Source organism: Cryptomeria japonica, chromosome 5 (genome assembly GCF_030272615.1).
Source record: "Cryptomeria japonica chromosome 5, Sugi_1.0, whole genome shotgun sequence".
Taxonomy (NCBI): Eukaryota; Viridiplantae; Streptophyta; class Pinopsida; order Cupressales; family Cupressaceae; genus Cryptomeria; species Cryptomeria japonica.
The window spans coordinates 621,757,112-621,776,438 of NC_081409.1; the positions used below are offsets into that span (position 1 = coordinate 621,757,112).

Genomic DNA, 19,327 nt, shown 5'->3' on the forward strand with positions numbered 1-19,327 from the left:
ATATCCCGTCGAAGGGCTCGTATGGTTTTGGATCCTTCGTCACTGCTACTTGCGGTGCTCTCATCATCATCAGTCTTCCTCTTTTCTCAAGAGGAGGTTTTATTTTCACTCTCGATGTCCATCACTCGATTGTACGCATCGGCGTATGAGGACGAAGGCACTACTTTCATCTTCTTGCGCAGTGAGGGTATCAATCCCTTTGTGAACCACCTCTTCTTCAACCCGTCGACTGGTAGGTTTTCCATCTTGTTCAACAATTCTTTGAGCCTACGGTTGTAAGCGCGTACACTCTCATTTTTCCCTTGCTTAGTATTATAGATTTTGGCCACAATCTCATTATCATCCCTCAAGAGTTTGAATTCCTCCTGGAACGCCCTCTTCAGATCACTCCATCTCGTCTTGTGTTGGGCGTCGAGGTCTGTGTACCAGTCAATGGTGATCCCCCGAAGGGTGGCGGGAAATGCCTTCAGCCAGTAGTCCTTGTCATCTTGGCCATTTGCCTCCCAAATGGTTATGCATGTTTTGCAATGCCGTACCGGGTCCTCCGACCCGTCTCTCGTGAACTTCGGCAGTTTTTGCTTCTCCTGGGTGTTCAACATTATTTTCACTCGGAAGGTACGTGTGTATTCGCCTCACTACGTTTCAGTGCTTTCCCTGCACTCTCAGCCACGCAGGCGTCCTCTACACGTCCACCTTCAGCGTCCCCAACACTTCAAGTACTTCTAGGTGTGTCGGACCTGAGTGAACTGTTTCGACCACTACGTTCCGATGCTTTCCTTGCACTCTCAGACGCGCGCGTCCTCTACACGTCCACCTCCAGCGTCCCAACACTCCGAGTACTTCCAAGCTTCGACTCGTCTTTGTGCTCCCTCCGACCGAGGGTCGGCAAATCACCTAATCGCTTGGTCTTGACCACCCTGTGGCCTCTTCTCACCTTTGATGGGATCTACGGACATGAATCACTCAAGGCTGACCCGATTTCTTTTAAGGCAACGGCGCCAAAATGTTTACCACTACAACTGGTAAATTAAATACAGGAAATAATAATGTACATGACAATGCATACCAGACACGACAATAAAATATATCTCTATTTGCACATTCAATTATTATAGAGAAGAGGCCAAAATGGTCGGCCAAGGATTACAATAGATCCGACAATACCATGCCCCTTCCTTGGTAGTACACGACATATTTAAAGGACCCGACGGTTGCCGAGAGGTACACAACCGTCAACCAACTGACACATAACTACCCGAGACTAACAACCCACTCAATACAATTAATTAATACGTTGTCAAATAACCAATATTATCAAACATAACAACAAGCAATTTATGTCGACAACAACAACTTCATTTGCAAAACAAAGTGCTCTTAAATCATCTCAAACATCTATTCCCAGACCACATAATTGTCGAAACCAACTTGCGTGAGAGCATAAGCATCATAGGTAGGCCTTGGCTCAAGCACAGGCTACTTTGCAGATGTCTGAGGATGAACATCCCCCTCTTATGTGACCACCTCCTGACTTGGTTAAGCACAAATCTCTTCTCGCTTCTTCTTAACCAATTGCTACTGTATTTGTTGTTCCACCTTCAACCCCTCCAAGTGATCTTGATGAACCTCATCCTAAACACATGCAAGTGTTCATTGCTCCTTCACTAGATTTGCCACTTATTCCAACATTTTCTAGCATTCCACCTCTCGCAGAGCCTCTTGTTAAGCCCAACACAAAGGTCATATCTAGTGCCACTCTTGTTGCGCATCGAACTCCACAGCGTACTCTCCACCAAATCTTTTCGGGCACCCTTAAGCCTACCATAGTTGATGTGAGCATTCCTCATCAAGTAGTTAAGCACAAGTTTGAGTAGGGCCCTATTTCCAACTTTCCAAAGAAATAGAATGGAAGATGAAAGATTTGTGGGAGGCAGAGAAGGTAGACTTGTGATAGAACATCTTCTTGCTATCTTTTCCTTAAAATAACTTGCACTCTCACATTGCACATTCACTTTTGTATATTAAAATTTGCCTAATCCTTTTAGAAATCTGATCACATATGAACCACCAAGCATGAGATCGCCTACTAGAATATCAATTCGTATATGTTTTGTCTTCTCCATGGTTGTCCTGTAGTGCAACTTGCAGCAATCATGGTATAATCAAATCGTCATACGGTCTCTATCATAACACAACTTGCTAGCCATACTTTTCAAGGTCTTTAATTTGTCTAAATTTTTCTCTACTCTATGTTATTTTTGCCTAACATGTTAGTAAGCAACTAGCATGTTTGTGGTAAAATTGCATCTTAACAAATCAATTTTATGCAAGATATCCAATACAGTGCATATGCTCGCTAAAGTGGGGGCAAAATGTAGTGTCACAAATTGCATACCCCTACAATATCACACTACATAAAACCTCCCTTTAAGAAAATATATTTTGTAATTATGCTATGATTTTATCAAAATGTTATCTTTCCAAATGAATTTGTAATGTTCTTGCAATTCTTGAGTATGATTTTCTTACATGTAAGTGCTACACATGGACGTTTGCACGATGTGTTAGCATGCCATGAAAATGTGTAATCCAAAGGACCGTTGGAGCATTACACTTCTTGGAATTTGCCAAGGTAACACCCCTATCGGCCATGTAGGTTCTCGCAAATGAACTTGAACCTTCTATCTAGGGCTAAAAACCCTCCATTTTGAAAATGAGGCAACAATTTATTCATTCAATTGGACACAACAGTGGCCTCTCTCTCTTAAGCTCTCACACACTGCTTTCTGCAACTTGAAGCTTTGGACACACAATATTGCACATTTCAGCGTTCCCGAGCTCTTGCATATACCTCCTTCACAATGTCTTGGTGTACGGCAATCTTTTGGCACTTGTGTAATCATCTCTAGGAGATTGTGACAGGTTTTTGGAGAGTTCTTCATACTGATTTGATTGTCTTTCCTTCACTCAAGTGATTCAGTATCATTATTTAAGTTTATATAGCATATTTCACTATCTTTTCTTTTGTAGCATTGCTTTTACTATCTTTCTTCAATATTTATTGTCTATCATCCATCTTGGCTGTCCGTGGAGGTAGAAATACTAAAACAGAGGTTTGACTAAGGCCAACCTCTTAACGCATCCACCTCATCTTTTCTCTTTGTTTCTTTTGAGTGCAGAATTTCTACAGTTTTTCATGGATTCAACACATTAGTAACTTCTACTCTTCACTTTCTGGTTTATTTTAATTACTTAAATAAAATATTAATTTGTTAGTGCTTTGGTTTTGTTACTTTTTGTATTGTTATTGCTTTGAAATCCATGCAGGTACAAGTTCCACATTGCTTTGTGGACCCTTGTTGTCTCTCTGTATGGAACAACAATGTGTTGTATTGTAGTTTGTGTGAGGCGCTAATGTCCGAGGCAGAGAGCTCATACACATCTTTTTTTTGCTTTTGTAGTAATTAGATTTCATTTTTGTTGAAAAAAGCATATTATTGTACTTTATTATCTGTAATTAAAATTTTCCATAAGGACATTATATAAACTTTATTATTTCAATTGCAATAATTTATTTAAAGTATAAATCAAGGTGTTTTACACACTTGATTTACCTAAATGTAATAGGGAATCTAACTCTCAAAGGGAAAAGTTTCCTTTCATAGCATTCTTTTTCCTCACTTACAAAAGGGTTTAGGTTATCGGATCCCTCCCCCCGACTCCCCGGGTCCCGATCCGGTTCGTACTAGGTTCGGAATTCGGCTCGATACGTGTGGTTCTTCAAAGGTACAGGAAAATGATTGTGGGTTCGTCTAGAATGAGCTCCGACAAACCCGGAGTAAATTTTGAAACATTTTCTTTTAGATTTCAACGGACTTGGGGCATTTTTGTTCGCTGCTCAACCCAAACAAATTTTGAGGAATCTTTGGTTCGCCATTTTTTTTCCAAAATGTCGAAGATGCATTGAATCCACTATTATAATTTTGTTAATGTCCCCACATTGAAATACAATTTAATGATAAATGATAATAATAAAATTACAATTAAAATATTAAAGAATAGAATTAAATATAATTAAACTTTAATTAAGTTAACGAATTGTCAACGACATGAAATGAAAGATATGAAAGGGAGAAGAGAACCTCATTTGAGGGGATAATTTGGGGAATCAGAAGTACAAATCTGATATAAATAGGAAGTGCAGATCTGAATATGAAAGGTTGTGTTCCTTTCAAAAGGCAGAAATAATGAAGAGTTGCACCCTTTGACCCTTTCAAAGGGTGCTAATGGTGGAAAGGGTGTGTCTCTTGCCAAAGGGGCATACATGATGAAGAGGTGTGACCTCTCCCTCACATTGGAGGATATAAAAAGGAGAAAGTCTCATTTGAGGAGGACATCCAAGAGAGATCAACTTGAATAATAATTTATTATTCTCAAATGGTAGCAATGAAGAATGATGACACATTTCTTATGAAGAGGTGTGACTTCCCACAAATGAAGATATAAAGAAGAGATTAATTCAATTGAGAAGGGGGAATTGGAGGAACCATCCATAAGATCAAAGAAGACAAGAAAATCAATGGATCAATATCTAATATTAGAATTAATAAGGGTGAAAATTAGCAGACTTTGATATTTACAAGGGCAAGATTCAGGGAAATCCCAAAAGGGGACATTACAAATTTTTAATTTTCCACTATCAGACATTCTTTTGGATTGGCAATGTATATTAAATTTTTATTTAAATCCACTAATATAGTTTTTCCACTATCGGGACATTCTTTCGGATTAGAAATGTGTTGACGTGGCTAAAAACGTATTGCAACAACTCTCTCCAGCCAACACAGAATAGAATGTTCTAGCTGAGTATCCTATCCTCTCTTGTATAAGGAATCCATAATGTTGTTTTAGTTGATCAAAGGGGACAACCTCAAGGTTCCAAATGTCAGTTCTTGACTGTGGGATAACTCAGTGGTTCGATGTGTTTTGTTGGGAGCACAAGGGGCCTTACGTTTTGCGACAAGTTGGTCTGTTGCGATTCTCAAACTGTGAAATAAAAGCAAAGGAGAAGGGTTTAGGAGACCTAAAATTAACAAGACTGGTATGCAGGTAGACTGATTCGACATAACCAATCCCTGCTTGGCCAGAATAACTCAAAACCTCACAAGAACGGTGCAATCTTCAAGGGGACTTAGAAGATTTTCAGACTGCAGGTGCATGCCCAAACACCCAATTCTGGAGCAACTCAGACGGACACCTGCAATTGAACTAAACACAATTTAAAGGCTCGGGCTAACCATACACAAGGATACACAATCAGCATGTCCCCAATGGTATGAACCTGAATCCATCAAATACCTGCACACCAAAAAGGATCTATCTAAACCTGTGGAAGGAAACGATGCAAATAGAAGAAAACCAAGATAACAAACACCATACTTCAATGTTCATATATTGATTTTGGTTGTCATTAAAACAATTTCTGTAGCAATTCTACTCTATTCCTAACTACTAAAATCTAACTAGAATCTAACAATCTAACCCTAAAAAATCTAACCCTTTACAAAGAGAGGCACCTTGCCTTTTATAGATTTTACAATTTGAATCAGAGGTCGGGATTGACTGCATCCAACAGTCCTAATCTGCCTTCTAGAACTTGGCAGCTTTAACCCATGCCCATTCAATCCTCAGTTATCCCCCCAACCACTTTCCTCAGCTACCGACCACTATTTGGCATTATTTCAGTCAATTGGGTGGTTGGAAATAACTGACCTGTGTCCCCTTACTTTGAATACATTAGATGGGGCCCATAGGCATTTGTCTTTTTACAATAAACAATTTCAATTCTCAGAAACTGTATTTCTAGAATTAAATCCAGCTGTGTATTCTTCTGAGAATGCATATTTTGTAGCATTCTGTGTTCTCGGTCTTCAATCTCGTCGATGGATTTCAACTTGTTGTCTGGTGGTGGCGCATTTCCCCATGCTTCGTCATTTTTGGTCCTGCGCACTGCATCTTTGCTTTCCTGGCTTTGATCGCGATCAGGTCTACACTTTGCATTTTAGGTGGCCGCATTAGCTCGTCGATTTTGCAAACAACCAATTTTGACCTGAATTAATCACTTTGAAAAATTAAATAAATTAATTTAACAAATATTAAATTTAACTTTATATCCCTTGTTGAAGAGAACTCGGCCTCTTTAGGCATTTTAAAAGTTTGGCCTCTTTTGCGAAAAGCACGCCACACTCTATTTTATTTTAACGCCCCCCTAGCCTGATGAAATTCGCGATTATGTTTTGCAATTTTATGTTTGGCTCGAAATGTGTGATTTCCCTTTCTGCAAAACTCGCGATTTTCTATTTGTCTCAAACGTCAAACCCTTTAAGCTTACAAACTCGGGATTTTGAGTGCATTCACGCAAATTCGCTTTGGGATACTTTGGCCCTTTGGAGATGATCCACAAAAAACCTCTTCACCTCTCTCGCTCGAGCAGACTGCAACTACGGGGGTCCCCTGTGACACAAGGGTGTGTGTGCAATGAGCACAACAAAATATATTTTAAATTTTGATTTATAATGTATAGTATTAGTATTACATATTATATATAATATTCTAATATAATTTTAAAATAATGGTATCATCATTATATTGTAACATAGTATATTAATATTAATATTTTATTATAATATTATGTATTATTGAGACTATATAATATTTATAAAAATTATTATACATTAAGATATTAAAAATATGTATATTACCTCTAATATTTTATATATATATATATATATATATATGGGTGAAACCAAAACAAACCCAACCCCCTAAAAAAATTTTGCTTGAACCCGCAAACACAAACCCGAGCCTTAAACCAAACCGGTAACGTAGGTTTTAGGCTTAGAGGAACAGAAAACCCTTAGGAAAATACACTATAACCCTAGGAAATTTTTAGTTTCGACATCATGCACATGACTTGGATTGATCTACAAATCTATTGGTCGTGAAAGCATAGAAAGCTAGATCCTTCTCCTTGAAATAATTTGTAATATGAACCTATGGTTGAGGCCCTCCATAATTGTATTTTTGATCAACCTGTTGAAGTATGTAGCATCGACAGAGATCTTATTCCTGTTCGTATGCTCAAAATTTATGAATAACAAGGACATAGAATTTATGAATAACAAGGACACAAAAGACTTATCCTGGGAAAACCCTCCACCTGAGGGTGAAAAACCCAGCCCACACAAATATGATCTTTATTATATCTCTGAAAATGAATACAAACAATGTTCTCAACTTGCTACTGGACAAATGAGAGAAGCCAGCAATATATAACTATCCATCTGTCAAAGAAGAAGAAGAACGAAAATGGAAGAGCAATGAATATAAAGAATCGGAATGCCAAGTGAAGAGACACCACGAAGGAAGGAAAAGACACCAACTGCCACATCTTCACTGACAGCCACAACTACACCGTCAGCCACAAAGACATGAAGAGTCACCGTCAAAGAAGTGAAGAGACTCCACGGTGGAGAGGAAGAGTCATTGACAGCCACATAAATATTCCACTGACATCCACATAGACATGTGTAATGTCCCCATTTTAGCAGACTTGGATTTTGTGAGATTAGCCTATTATCCTGACCCTCGTAGGCTAATGTGTTGGATAGAGGGTCTTTTGAGGATTGGTATCATCTCTAGTGTTCAGAGTGCTTCAGTTTGGTCTTCGTTTGGCATCATTCAGACATCATTTGCTCTACTTCCTATTTTTAGTAAATCTTGGGATGTTAGAGATGGACCCCTACTATTTTTAGTAAAGGGGGTATGGTCATATGCAGCTTCATCATGTCAACTCCCAGTTCAGACGACATTCAAAAATGTTGAGTATTAATGGAGTTATTAATGTTTATTTAGTTTAAATAAACATTAATGTTTTGAGCTTATATTATTAAGTTATAATATAATTTTATATTATAACTTAAGTAAGGGTCCAAGTATCATTAAAGGGGACCATTTAATTCATTAAGTGTGGCTCTTTACGAAGGTGAAATATTAAATGACAAAGTGAAAATATTATATCATTAAATGTCATTTAATATCATTAATTGATTTAATGCCTTATTGGAAAAAATCGAACCTTCATGGGAAATATATATAAGGCTTTTGAAAATAAGAGAAGGGGGATTGATCATTGTTATTTTTGATGAGAAGACTTGTCTCTTGGCTTTGTTGAAGAAGCTAGGGTTTCTGCAGCTTGTCCAGAGTATCGGCATTGGAGAACGTGAAGACTTCATTGCATCAGCAATCTGAGGGTGTGAGATATTCATCTGAAGTTGCTCCTAGGGTTGGCTTCATCCAGAAGTTGACATTGTGCTGATTGGGGATTTATTTTCAGATTTATTGGCATAGCTGAGGGCATATGTATATGGCAGACTGAGAACATCATACAGAGGGTTATTTGCTGCTACAATGTCGTGAACAGTGCACATAAACAGTGCGCTACAGTACCCATGAATAGTAAATCGCTACAGTATATTGCATTTTAGTTGAGTCTACTCAAGGGTTCTTCAAGGGTTTTAATTGCTGCTCATTTCCAGATTAGTTGCTGCTGTCATGACATTGAAATTTGGGCAGAATTTATAATTGTTGGAGGCCATACTATAGCAGCAGCAGCCACACATGTTGCTTCACAATTTACATGGTATTTGAGTTGCTACATTACCCACAATGTAGGCGCTTCATTGGATCAGGTTCTCTTGCATTTAATTTCAGTATTTAATAGACATTCGAAGTTGGTTGTATGCTGCCATTGTACTCAGACCTGGGTATTTTGTTTCATATCATATTCAGCTGTAAGCCAAGAGTCTTGGCCCTTTCATATTTGTGGTAACTGGGACATCAATAAAAAGGAGTTGCATATGATATATTTGTAGTATTTATTTCAGTTTGCAAGATAACTGTTTGTCTTAATGTCCCTAGCTGAAAGTCAACATTTCATAATAGGAATTGCATGGCAAATGTTCAATAAAATGCTTATGGCTGTAGCTCTCATTTCCATACTCTAGTTTGCATGCCAATTGTTTGACGAAATGTCACTTGGCTGTGGGTGATTAGTTTGCATATAGAAGTCGTATATGTGCATTGTAAAAGTTCAAGATGAGTCATTCTTGCATTTAGATTATAGTTTAGTCATTGTAGCATTGATTTATAAGTCTTTGGAACATTTTATCATAATCTTCAAGCCAATATACCAGACTGAAACCACAGACCAGTAATTTAAAAGTTTACATCAGAATTTTTGACAATATTCTTGAAGTCCTTAATCAACAATTTGAGGGCAGAACTAGGAAGGTTCCCTACAACATGCCAGCACGAACACACATATTCTGAGCATACGAACAGGAAGAAGTTGTCGATGCTACATACTTCAACACAACCAGCCTTTTTCCTGCAATGCTTCTCCATATGTAATGTCCCTAACCTCCTAAGGCCGACTTTCAGCACCAAAAGTGTTATTAAACACTAACGCAATAATAAATATATATTAATAATAAAATTATTAGTAATGTAATATTAATTTTAAAATAATAATAATTCTATGGCCGACCTAGACACTCATAATTTGGCACCAACTTCCGAATCTAGTGTTAAAACAAATAGGTATAAAGTTAGTTCTGCTGGCTATGTGAAGACAAAGAGAAATTGGCATCATTTTTGAAAATTTTCTCAAGGGGTGCAAGTTGGATGCAAACCCTAGCTTCTTTCTATAGATAGGACGAAAACCCTAACCTTGACCACAAGCCACCAATTCCACCACCTGGAAATTATCAATAGTAACCCTCAGATTTTCATTGCTGACAAACCTAGAGGAGAGGCAGAGGACAAGATTTTGAAGGTGGCGTGGGCCCAAGAGGGAAGCAATCTGCAGGAACAACCAGATATAGACCAAATAACAGCACGATTCAAACTTGTGTGAGCTAAATGGAATGGCAACTCGTATTGACAACTTGGTTGGCTGAATGAATAGCAACATTGACAACTTCCATGGTTTGAAGGTCATCAATTCAAGGGCAAAGGTAGTGATTCCCACACCCAAACCTGCAATCGATCCATTACTACTTGACCTCAAGAGAAATAAGGCCAGAAGAATTGATTGAACACAATTGGACAGCCCTCAAACAAATCGCAGCAGATAGCAATGTTTGATTTTCTATAGCAGCCTAGATCAGGCCACCACATAGTTGATCCCTCAACTAGTCACTACGGAATTTATTTGCTCAAGTATCAGTCAACTTACCCAGATCCAGGTATGGCAGCAATATAAGACAAGCCAATATTATCCAGTGAATTATGCCATTTGCCATACCTAGAACTGTTCCATGTGATATTCAGATTGAATGCCTCTAGCGAAGGCTATTCATTTGACATTCTTTCAGATATTTTCTGCTGTATTAAATTCCAAAGGATTTAGTGCTTAATCTGAAGATATTTGTGTTGGTAAATCTATATTAACTAAAGAAAATTCTGTTAGGTTTTCTTATAGTAGCAATCAGAAATTTTGTCTAGGGTTTCTTAAACCATATGACCCATCTGACCACAATAATGATATGTAATGTTCTTCAGATTCCTACTTGCATCCTCATTGTCAATTTGCCTTTCTTCTGTGACCATTTTCCTTTGCACTTTTTTTCTCTAACAAAGACTGTTCTACACCCTTTGTCACACTGCTGCTACAAAACTATTTCTTCCATCTATCCTACTGTAAGAACTTATTGAACAACTCTTCAAACTTCAAGTCAACATTCATAGAGGTGATATTCAAGGTCTCAATAAAATGTTCATGAGCAAATGATAAGCTTTTCAACATGATTACCACCATGTCCTCTTCTTCCATTTTTAGATCAATGGTTGACAACTAATCTCTAATGTCCTTGATCTTAAGTAAATGCCCCTCCAATGAATTTTTTTCATCAATCATGATCAATATGCTTTAGGAAGAAGGATCTACTCTTGTTTAAAATCTCATGCGAATCTTGTAAATGCTTCCAAATTTCAGTTGCAGTCATCCCTAACTGGACTTCAAGAAGCATTTCATTTGCCACATATAACTTGATCAACATGACTACTTCTGTATCAAACTCATCAAATTTATCCTAGTTTTTAATCAAAGTGGCTGGATAAGAATATTTACCAAGGGCAATATTTGTGAGGCATCTATGCTTGAAAATAGTTAACATACGTTGCTTCCAAGTATTATAATTTTTACTGGAGAATCTTTGGCTACCTTCCAACATGATGTCGGGTAACAAGGCCATTTATATTGTTCTTCCCTCCTTCAACCTACAATTTTAAAGTAAGACAAAATTTCAGCGAAGTCCTTGACTATAACATGTCAATTTGCGACAAAAAATACATGCCATAGCAGCAAAAAAAATGCAAATTAATTAAAAAACAATCAATTGAATGATTGCATTTTTTGCAAATCTACCCAAAAACAAAGGGCAAATGTGTGCTAGCTGCTAGATAAAACCTACAAAACCCATTGCCCAGCAATAGACAATGACACTCGCTAGACCTCAGAAATCTCAAAAAAATCCACACCCTTGTCAAAAATAATCCTTGCCACTTTCTAAGAGAATTCCACAAGTTTGAGCCAAAAATCCACAATTTCAAGAAAGGATGGGTCGTAATTCTTAGAAAAAAATCACTCATGATTTTAACAAAAACCCCTGTGCAATTCTCCCAAAAACAAGGCATGTGATTTGAAAGAAATATTCTGCAATTTTGAAGAAAAAAATTCCCACGTGAGTTTGAAAATCTTGTTTGAAAACAAAATCTGCAATTCTTTTTTCGTTTTAACTTTGCATGATTTTAGAGAGTATGACATAAATTTCAGCTTCTTTTCTGCTCACAAATCCCAAAAATGATGTGGTTTCATATGAACCTGATGTATGAATCCTTTTGGATATATTAGAATGAGAGTTGGGTTGCCAAGGAGTCTTAGTCGTAGTAGATCATAGGGATGAGCAATGTTTCACCAATCTGTCTTAATTTGCATGTGAATCAATAGAATCCAATGGCAACTTAACACCTCCAACATCTATGATAAATTGAATGAAGTAATCAATCTAGTAGATCTTAGACAAACATGGAGATATCTATGCCTAAAAGTGGTGACCTCACAAAGAAACGTAACCAAACATCTTTAATCAACGTAGCAGAAGAAAGAGGATAGAGAACCACCAAAATCTCTCTATAGACAATGGTGCCTCCCATGGATTTCATGGTAGAATAGACACCGAAAAATAAAAGCTCCTCAAACTCAAACTCCTGCAAAGAAAAAAGACAGCAAATAAAGTATGGTGGTTTATCTCAACCAAACTAGATGAGAGTAGGGGATCCTCAAACCATGAGACCAGTGATGTTGAAAATAGTTGGGTCAAACAATGGTCTCGTCAATGAATTGCATGAAGTGCTCAACATAGAAAGCTACTTTGGGGTTGAGAGAGTTCAAAGAGAAGGTCTAATTAACCTAGATGCACCAGTGATAAATGTCCTCTCTAACGGATTTGAGCACCTTTTTCCCTATAAGAAGGTGATTAGGAGCACATAAAAAGTATGTGAAAAGACGAAGCTTGTGCAAAGAAATGTTGATAGATTAGAAGAGCAAACAAACATTGAAGAACTAGCAACACCAATGTCTAGAGGAACCAAAAAAGGCAATCTCCTTGGAACAAAATGTTGAAAAATAGATATCTCCCATACGACAAATCATAATTGCCCATGCATCTAAGCTTGTGTATATAACAAGTAGTCTACAATACTCTCAAGAGGAAGGTGTTAGACGACAAATTTAGCACGAACAACATATTAACTATTCATTTGCACCAAATCATATGTTAAAGTATAATGATTTGAAGCCTCTCAACCAATGCCTAACCACGAGATACCAAGCTATGGCCCCAAACCTCAAAAATATCCATCCTTGCGGGCTTAATCTTTACATTGAAGACACACATCTTCAAAGGGGTGACCTAGAAATGCACCTAGAAGCATTGATGCTCAAGGACACGGACAAGATTGAGAGACAAAACAGCAAAAGAAAAGAGGACCAATAAACAAAACTCTTAGATAGGCACAAGGCGTGGTGATCTCTAGATGGCACCCTTCATAGAACAAATGGAACTTGGAAAAAGCATCCTTGGTAGTGTTTAAAACCATGACCTTAGTTTTACAAATGGTTGTCTCTACAGGCTATCGAACTAGTGAGAGAGAAGGATCACACCATCCAAAAAAAGGTAATATAGCAATCACGTCATGGGGAAGTCGACAACCATCATCCACATGAATATGATGTCAAAGAAAATCCTCAAGCTAATTAATCTAGATACCAAAAAAGTTTGGAGAAAGAGAGTAACCCTATGTGACTCCAATGGTACTCATGACAAAGTTAGGCTCATCCCACAATTGTCTCACAGAACCGCATGATAGCAGTAATGAGATGATCAGAAATATCAATATCTAACATTTGTAAACCAACATGCTTGACTCACACGACCAAATGGACTGGCCAGAATAAACTTTTCTTTCCGTCACTTGTAAGGAATTGATCATAACCCTCCATATCTTGGATCGCTTAGATGGATTAGCAGCTTAAGATTGTTAAAACAAATCAATGTAGCTGATAATATGACCCCTGAATACCCTCTTTCACGTGCATCCCACTCTTAGTAGATAGTTTTCAACCGAAATTTTATATTGTCCAATTAATCACTTTGCATTCAGATAATACCATCCACATCCTTACTAGCAGGATAGAACTCAACCAAATTTATATTGTCCAATTAAACTAGTCTACTTTGAGACAATGTGCCCAGGCAGTCATTAGAGTATTCTTGGCAAAAGCAAGTCTAAACTCAAACGACTGTCAAAAAACAATGTAAAACAAAAAAAATCCATGCCTGTAAAGATCACACTGAAGAGTTCCAGATGGTCCGGGGCTGGCCACGCCCCCTGCAGTCTCAATAATACTCCATCTATTTTCATTATTCTCATCAAAGCTAAATTGCCTCAGACAATTCTGCAAATTCTCCAAGATCTCGCAATCCTCCACCACGCATCGTTCCCCAGAGGCAGCTAAATGTGGAGAAACAGCCTCGTGCCAGCCATAAATCGTTTTACAGACCAAATTTAAAGCCTCCAAACGCTTCTTCGACCCCTCCAATGCCTGGCCCTCGTAAGCACCCACATTCTTCATGCCCTGAAGCCCGTGGTAGCTTGATGCCTCTGCGCTGCGCCCTTTGGAGCCCGGAAGGAGCTCCCACGCCCGGGGAGAAGTTTTGTCTACATAATAAGAAGCATAAATATTGTTCAAGGGTTTTCTTTGCCTGAAAATTTCCGTGACCTTGCGGTAAACGTATCTGGAGTCGGAATCTTGAGGAAAGCCTGTCTGTACTGGCTTAATGTATACAAGGTTCTGTGAGCTGTTGAGGAGTGAGGTGGCCAGGCCTGTGGAAACTAGAGTTTTTCCCACACTTGTGTTTGACCCCCATATGATGTAGGATGGGTGTGACATGTCCACTTCGAAATCGCATGGAATGTGAAGCTTCTGCTTTGGAGAATTTTCTTCTTCTGCTTCGCCTAAGCTGGAGAATGTGCGTCGATATTCGTGAAGGGAGACGCGTAGAGGGGGTTTAAACCTGCGACGTACGAGTGCCAAGGCAGTCATTTGTGAAGAGATGATAAACCCTTCCAAAACCCTCCGCAGTCGCAGAGTCTGTTCGATAACCTTATGTTTGAACTCCCGGGAATATTTTGAAAACGAATGATATATTTGTGAGGTTTTAAATTTTCTAGCCTATCTCTTCACTTGAATAAACCAAAAAAATTATTAACAATTTGTAGTTCTTTTTCTTTATTAGTATTTGATGTTTAAGTTTTCAAATTACAGAAATTGTTTTTCTTCAATCTAGGGGAAGAGCCCCCGTAGTCGTCATAGCTAACTTTGCGCACCCACAGATCTTAAACGGTACATCAGATTTTGATTTTTTTGGTAGAAACGATGCACGTTGTGAAATCAGTTATGCGCACAAAGGTCAAAAAGTACCCATTTCAAAGTGTTGCCTAATACCTAACTAAAGATGTTCCAGTAACCTTCAACTCAAAATCGCTAGTACTTGTTGACAAATGTCCCAATAGTGGTGCACAAATGTTCCAATAACGGTGCACAAATGGGACAAATGTTCCAATAGTTGTGCACAAATAGGCCAAATAATTACAAAAAATGATCGGCTATTGGTACAAAACAAATTTATTATTAGTGTTTTCACTATGACGGCTATTGGGGGGTCAACATGACAATAAAGTGACGGTTATTGGAACTATGTTATCTATTGGTGCTCTTCCCCTAATTGGCTCAAATAATTTGCATCTTATTACTGGATTTCACGAATCCACTTTCTATGAGTTTTTAAGAAAATATTTAGATCATTAAAATAATATTATATCATTGATTTTGTTTTTATTAATTCTTTATTTACTATATCACTTAGTTTATTGATTTTGTTTTGTTACTGCATACATACACTTTATACAAAGTATAATCAATTTAGAAAGATTTAAAAAAACATACACTATTATTTTATTTTATTATTTTAATATGTATATTAGAAAGTGACAATAAAATACATTTCAATAACTATTTTTAAATATATCAACATATGCATAGTTAAAATATTAATATTTGTTTGTTAGAGTTAAATTTAGCAATCTTTTAGCTTTGTAAATTCTCCATCTTCTCAAGAAAGAATCTCAACATTGAATAGAATAGATTATAGAGATATGTTATAGTTGTCTTTTCTCAAACTTAAAATTATGTAATAGTATTTTAAATATAGATATATGTTTTTTTGGATTTGATTTCTATAATAGCTTTAATTAAATGGAAATATGTTGAAAAAAAATTAATCTTTCTCAAACATTTTTTTAATTTTTTTATTTAAATTATTGTATTAGTTATTACATTTATCATATTCATGACAAGAAATATTTTTTTTATTTTTTATTTTTTATTTATTAAATAGTTATGTTATCTTTAAATTACAAGTGAATAATTAATTATTTTATTTTTTATTTAAAATATTTTATTAATACCTTTTATTGAATAATTATTTTATTTTGTAATAGTAATATAATAAATATTTTTGTTACGTCTAGATTCAACCCCAATATTTATTAAGTTAGGATTAATATTTCAATTTAAACCTTATTCATAGCTCTATATCAAACCATAATCTTAATATTGAAAAAAAACTCAATTTGAACCATAATCCTAATTGAACATTAAACCAAATTAAACACCAACACTAAACAAATTGAACCTTAACCCTAATCACAACCTTAAACCATGTGAAACCATAACCCTAACCTTAAACCAAAATGAATCCTTACTCTAACTCTAAACCAAATGTAATTCTAACCCTTAAACAAATTATTAATCCTAAAACTAACACTAAAATAAATTAAATCATATTTCAAATATTGAATGCTAACCTCAAACTAGATTAAATCCTAATCCTAAACCTAATTGAATATTCTACCAAATTAAATTGTAAAATATCATAATAAGTATAACTTTTTATACCTTAAATTAAACTAAATCAAATTATTAATATACTTGTTATGATAACTTAAATTTAAACAAATCAAATTAATTAAATAATATAATTTAACAACTTAATATTTTAAATCAAATAAATTAAATTTACAAACTAAATCAAATAAATTTAATTTGCTTAGGTGACTTCAATGTTGGCATCAACGGAGAGAGTGAAAAGAAGGCAAAAGAACAAACAAATGCATAGTGAGGAAAGGGTTTTAATAAATGATTTTACTACTAACATAAACTTGAGTATACACATCCTATGTATTTGGGAGATTGACAAAGAGATGTATGAGGACTTATGTGTGGTCATTCATTTGGTGATGAAATATTATATTTTCAGATTCTAAGCAAATGTGTGGTATGAGGAACATATTTGGTACTACCTAGAGTTTAAGTCGTGCTTCAATATTCTCAATTATTGTTGGGTCTTATTTGCTCTAGAAAGACTCGAGGATGTTGAAAATGGGTTGAAGTCTACTTCAACTATTTAATAAATCATTTCCATGCTTTGAAGTGTCATCAAGTTGTCCTCCAACAAGCAATGGAGGTAGCCAAGAGTTTGAAGCTATATATGTCTTGTGATCTTATTTTTATTACTTTTTTAGTGTTGTGATTTAAAGTATTTTGAGGACATCATTGAGGTTGGTTTATCTAATAAAATAATGTTTTAACAAATTTAATGTGGTAAATAATAGCTCCCCAAAGCCTTGTTATTTTTATTTGTCTATTTACTAAAATTGTAGCACTTGGATATATTATAGAGGGGAGATGGTTGTAATTATTTTGCTTTCTCTTTAAATTTGTATGGGAGATGTTTTTTGTTTGTTGGGTTGATGGGAATATATATATATATATATATATATATATATATATATATATATATATATATATATATATATATATATATATATATATATATATATATATATAGTGGTTATGTTATTCTAGGACTGAAATTCTCATACCTGGTCAAAGCCTAATTGTCATTTTCTATTGTGGGTGGTTAAGCCCTCTTCTATATCAGTGAACTGTTTATTGTTGAATTTCGAGCTTTTGCCTTTATTATAGATTTTAAGATTTAACCAAGTTTACTAAAAAAAAAAATTATATCTCTAAGTAGTTGAGATCAAGTAGCTAAAGCATTGGATCCTCATTAAGGTGACACAAGTTGAAATTGTTGGCATTATGTGAACTGGTATGTGGACATAATGACATTGTATGTTGTCATTGATGTCAATATGTTGAAGAGGTAAGAACCGGCATATGTGAGAACCGGCATTTGTGCCAAAGTGAAGTGGTGTGCTTGTTCAAGATGAATCGGCATATGGTTATGGGAACTGGCACATGGAAGCGTTGTATGACTACCGGTTGGTAGTCTCAACTTCAGGGTTTCCGGTTGAAGTGTTGCAAGCCTGTATGGCTCAACCGATGATCTTTGTGTAATGAGTAAGCAGTATATCAAAGAACAAATCATGTTCCCATGTCAACCTTGCACGCGTGAAGGATCTTGCATGAAGAAGACTATCCCTATCTACCTCAGGAATGTGCGAAGTTTGTAAACGGTGAAAATGCGTGATGGATTATCAGCCGCCATGAAATCGGTGGATAATGAACGATGGAGAATGTCTTGAGATTTATTCAAGATCCGTTGCATTTAATACAGTATGATCAACAATCTGGATTGAACTGTTTGAATTCCTTAACCTAATAGGTCTAGGGTTTAGGGTTTATTTACCGACCTGTCTGTTGTCCTATAAGGTCGATGTTGTGATTCTTTCAGAGGTTGTTGGCAAAAGTTGTGTGTGAGTATCCAAGAGAAGGGATACGAGATCCTTGCCAGACCAGAGGAGAGAAGTGATACCTGCAGAGTGTAAGTGCAGAAGGTGAAGAGGAGCTTAAGCGGATCTGCATTGGCACTGAGTGTTGTTACCAGATCATTGTAATACCTATTGATCTCTAACCACCTCAATAGTTGGAAAATCCCCTAACAGGGTAGCCTTAACCAACTTGTTGTAAATCCCTTAACAGGGTAACTCAAAGTTATCGAGATCTAGAAAGCTAGAGAGCTCTGAAAATCCTTTAGCTATTGAGTTCTTGAATCCTCTAACAAGGTACCCTTAATAGGGTTTAACCCTTAACTGGATATAGTAGCCATCCCTTAACCGGGTGATCTCTAACAGGATCGGTTCCTAGCAGAACCTTTTGTAATGTCTTTAACCGGACAAGGCTTCTAACAGAGCAGACTTCCAAAGAGTTCAACAACAAGCTTGTGGGTATTCATCCCCACTGTGGTTTTTTCCAGTTGGGTTTCCACATGAAAAATATGTGTGTCATGTGTGATGCTTTTATCTTGTGATGCTTTGTTATTACCTGTTAAGCATATGATGGTTCTGTGTTTTATGTCTGTCAATAAAACATGTTGAACTAGCTGTTGTAAAGATATGATGTTAGATTACCTGTTCACACATAAGGGTGAAATGCTAGTGTAGTTCTGAGTTAAGTGGAAAGCTCAGTGAGTAACCGGTTTATGATTGTTTTAGTTGTTCTGAGTTTTACCGGTGTCACTATTTACCAGTCATTTGGAGTGATTGCTGCTGAACCGGTTTAAGTTTGTATTTTGTCTGTACTAATTCACCCCCCCCCCTCTCAGTACTGGTTTGGTAC

General features: G+C 36.4%; 1 protein-coding gene across 2 annotated transcripts in view; it reads right to left on the reverse strand.

The window, feature by feature from the left end:
- The window catches only part of LOC131063774 (bifunctional dethiobiotin synthetase/7,8-diamino-pelargonic acid aminotransferase, mitochondrial), a 228,178-nt gene extending 213,358 nt beyond the window's left edge, over window positions 1-14,820 (reverse strand). For both annotated transcript variants that reach the window (XM_057997706.2, XM_057997705.2), the window contains exon 1: window positions 13,962-14,820. In XM_057997706.2, coding sequence (XP_057853689.2) covers window positions 13,962-14,728 — 767 coding nt within the window. In that variant the 5' untranslated portion in view covers window positions 14,729-14,820. The remainder of the gene's footprint in view (window positions 1-13,961) is intronic.
- Between the last annotated feature and the right edge of the window lie 4,507 nt (window positions 14,821-19,327).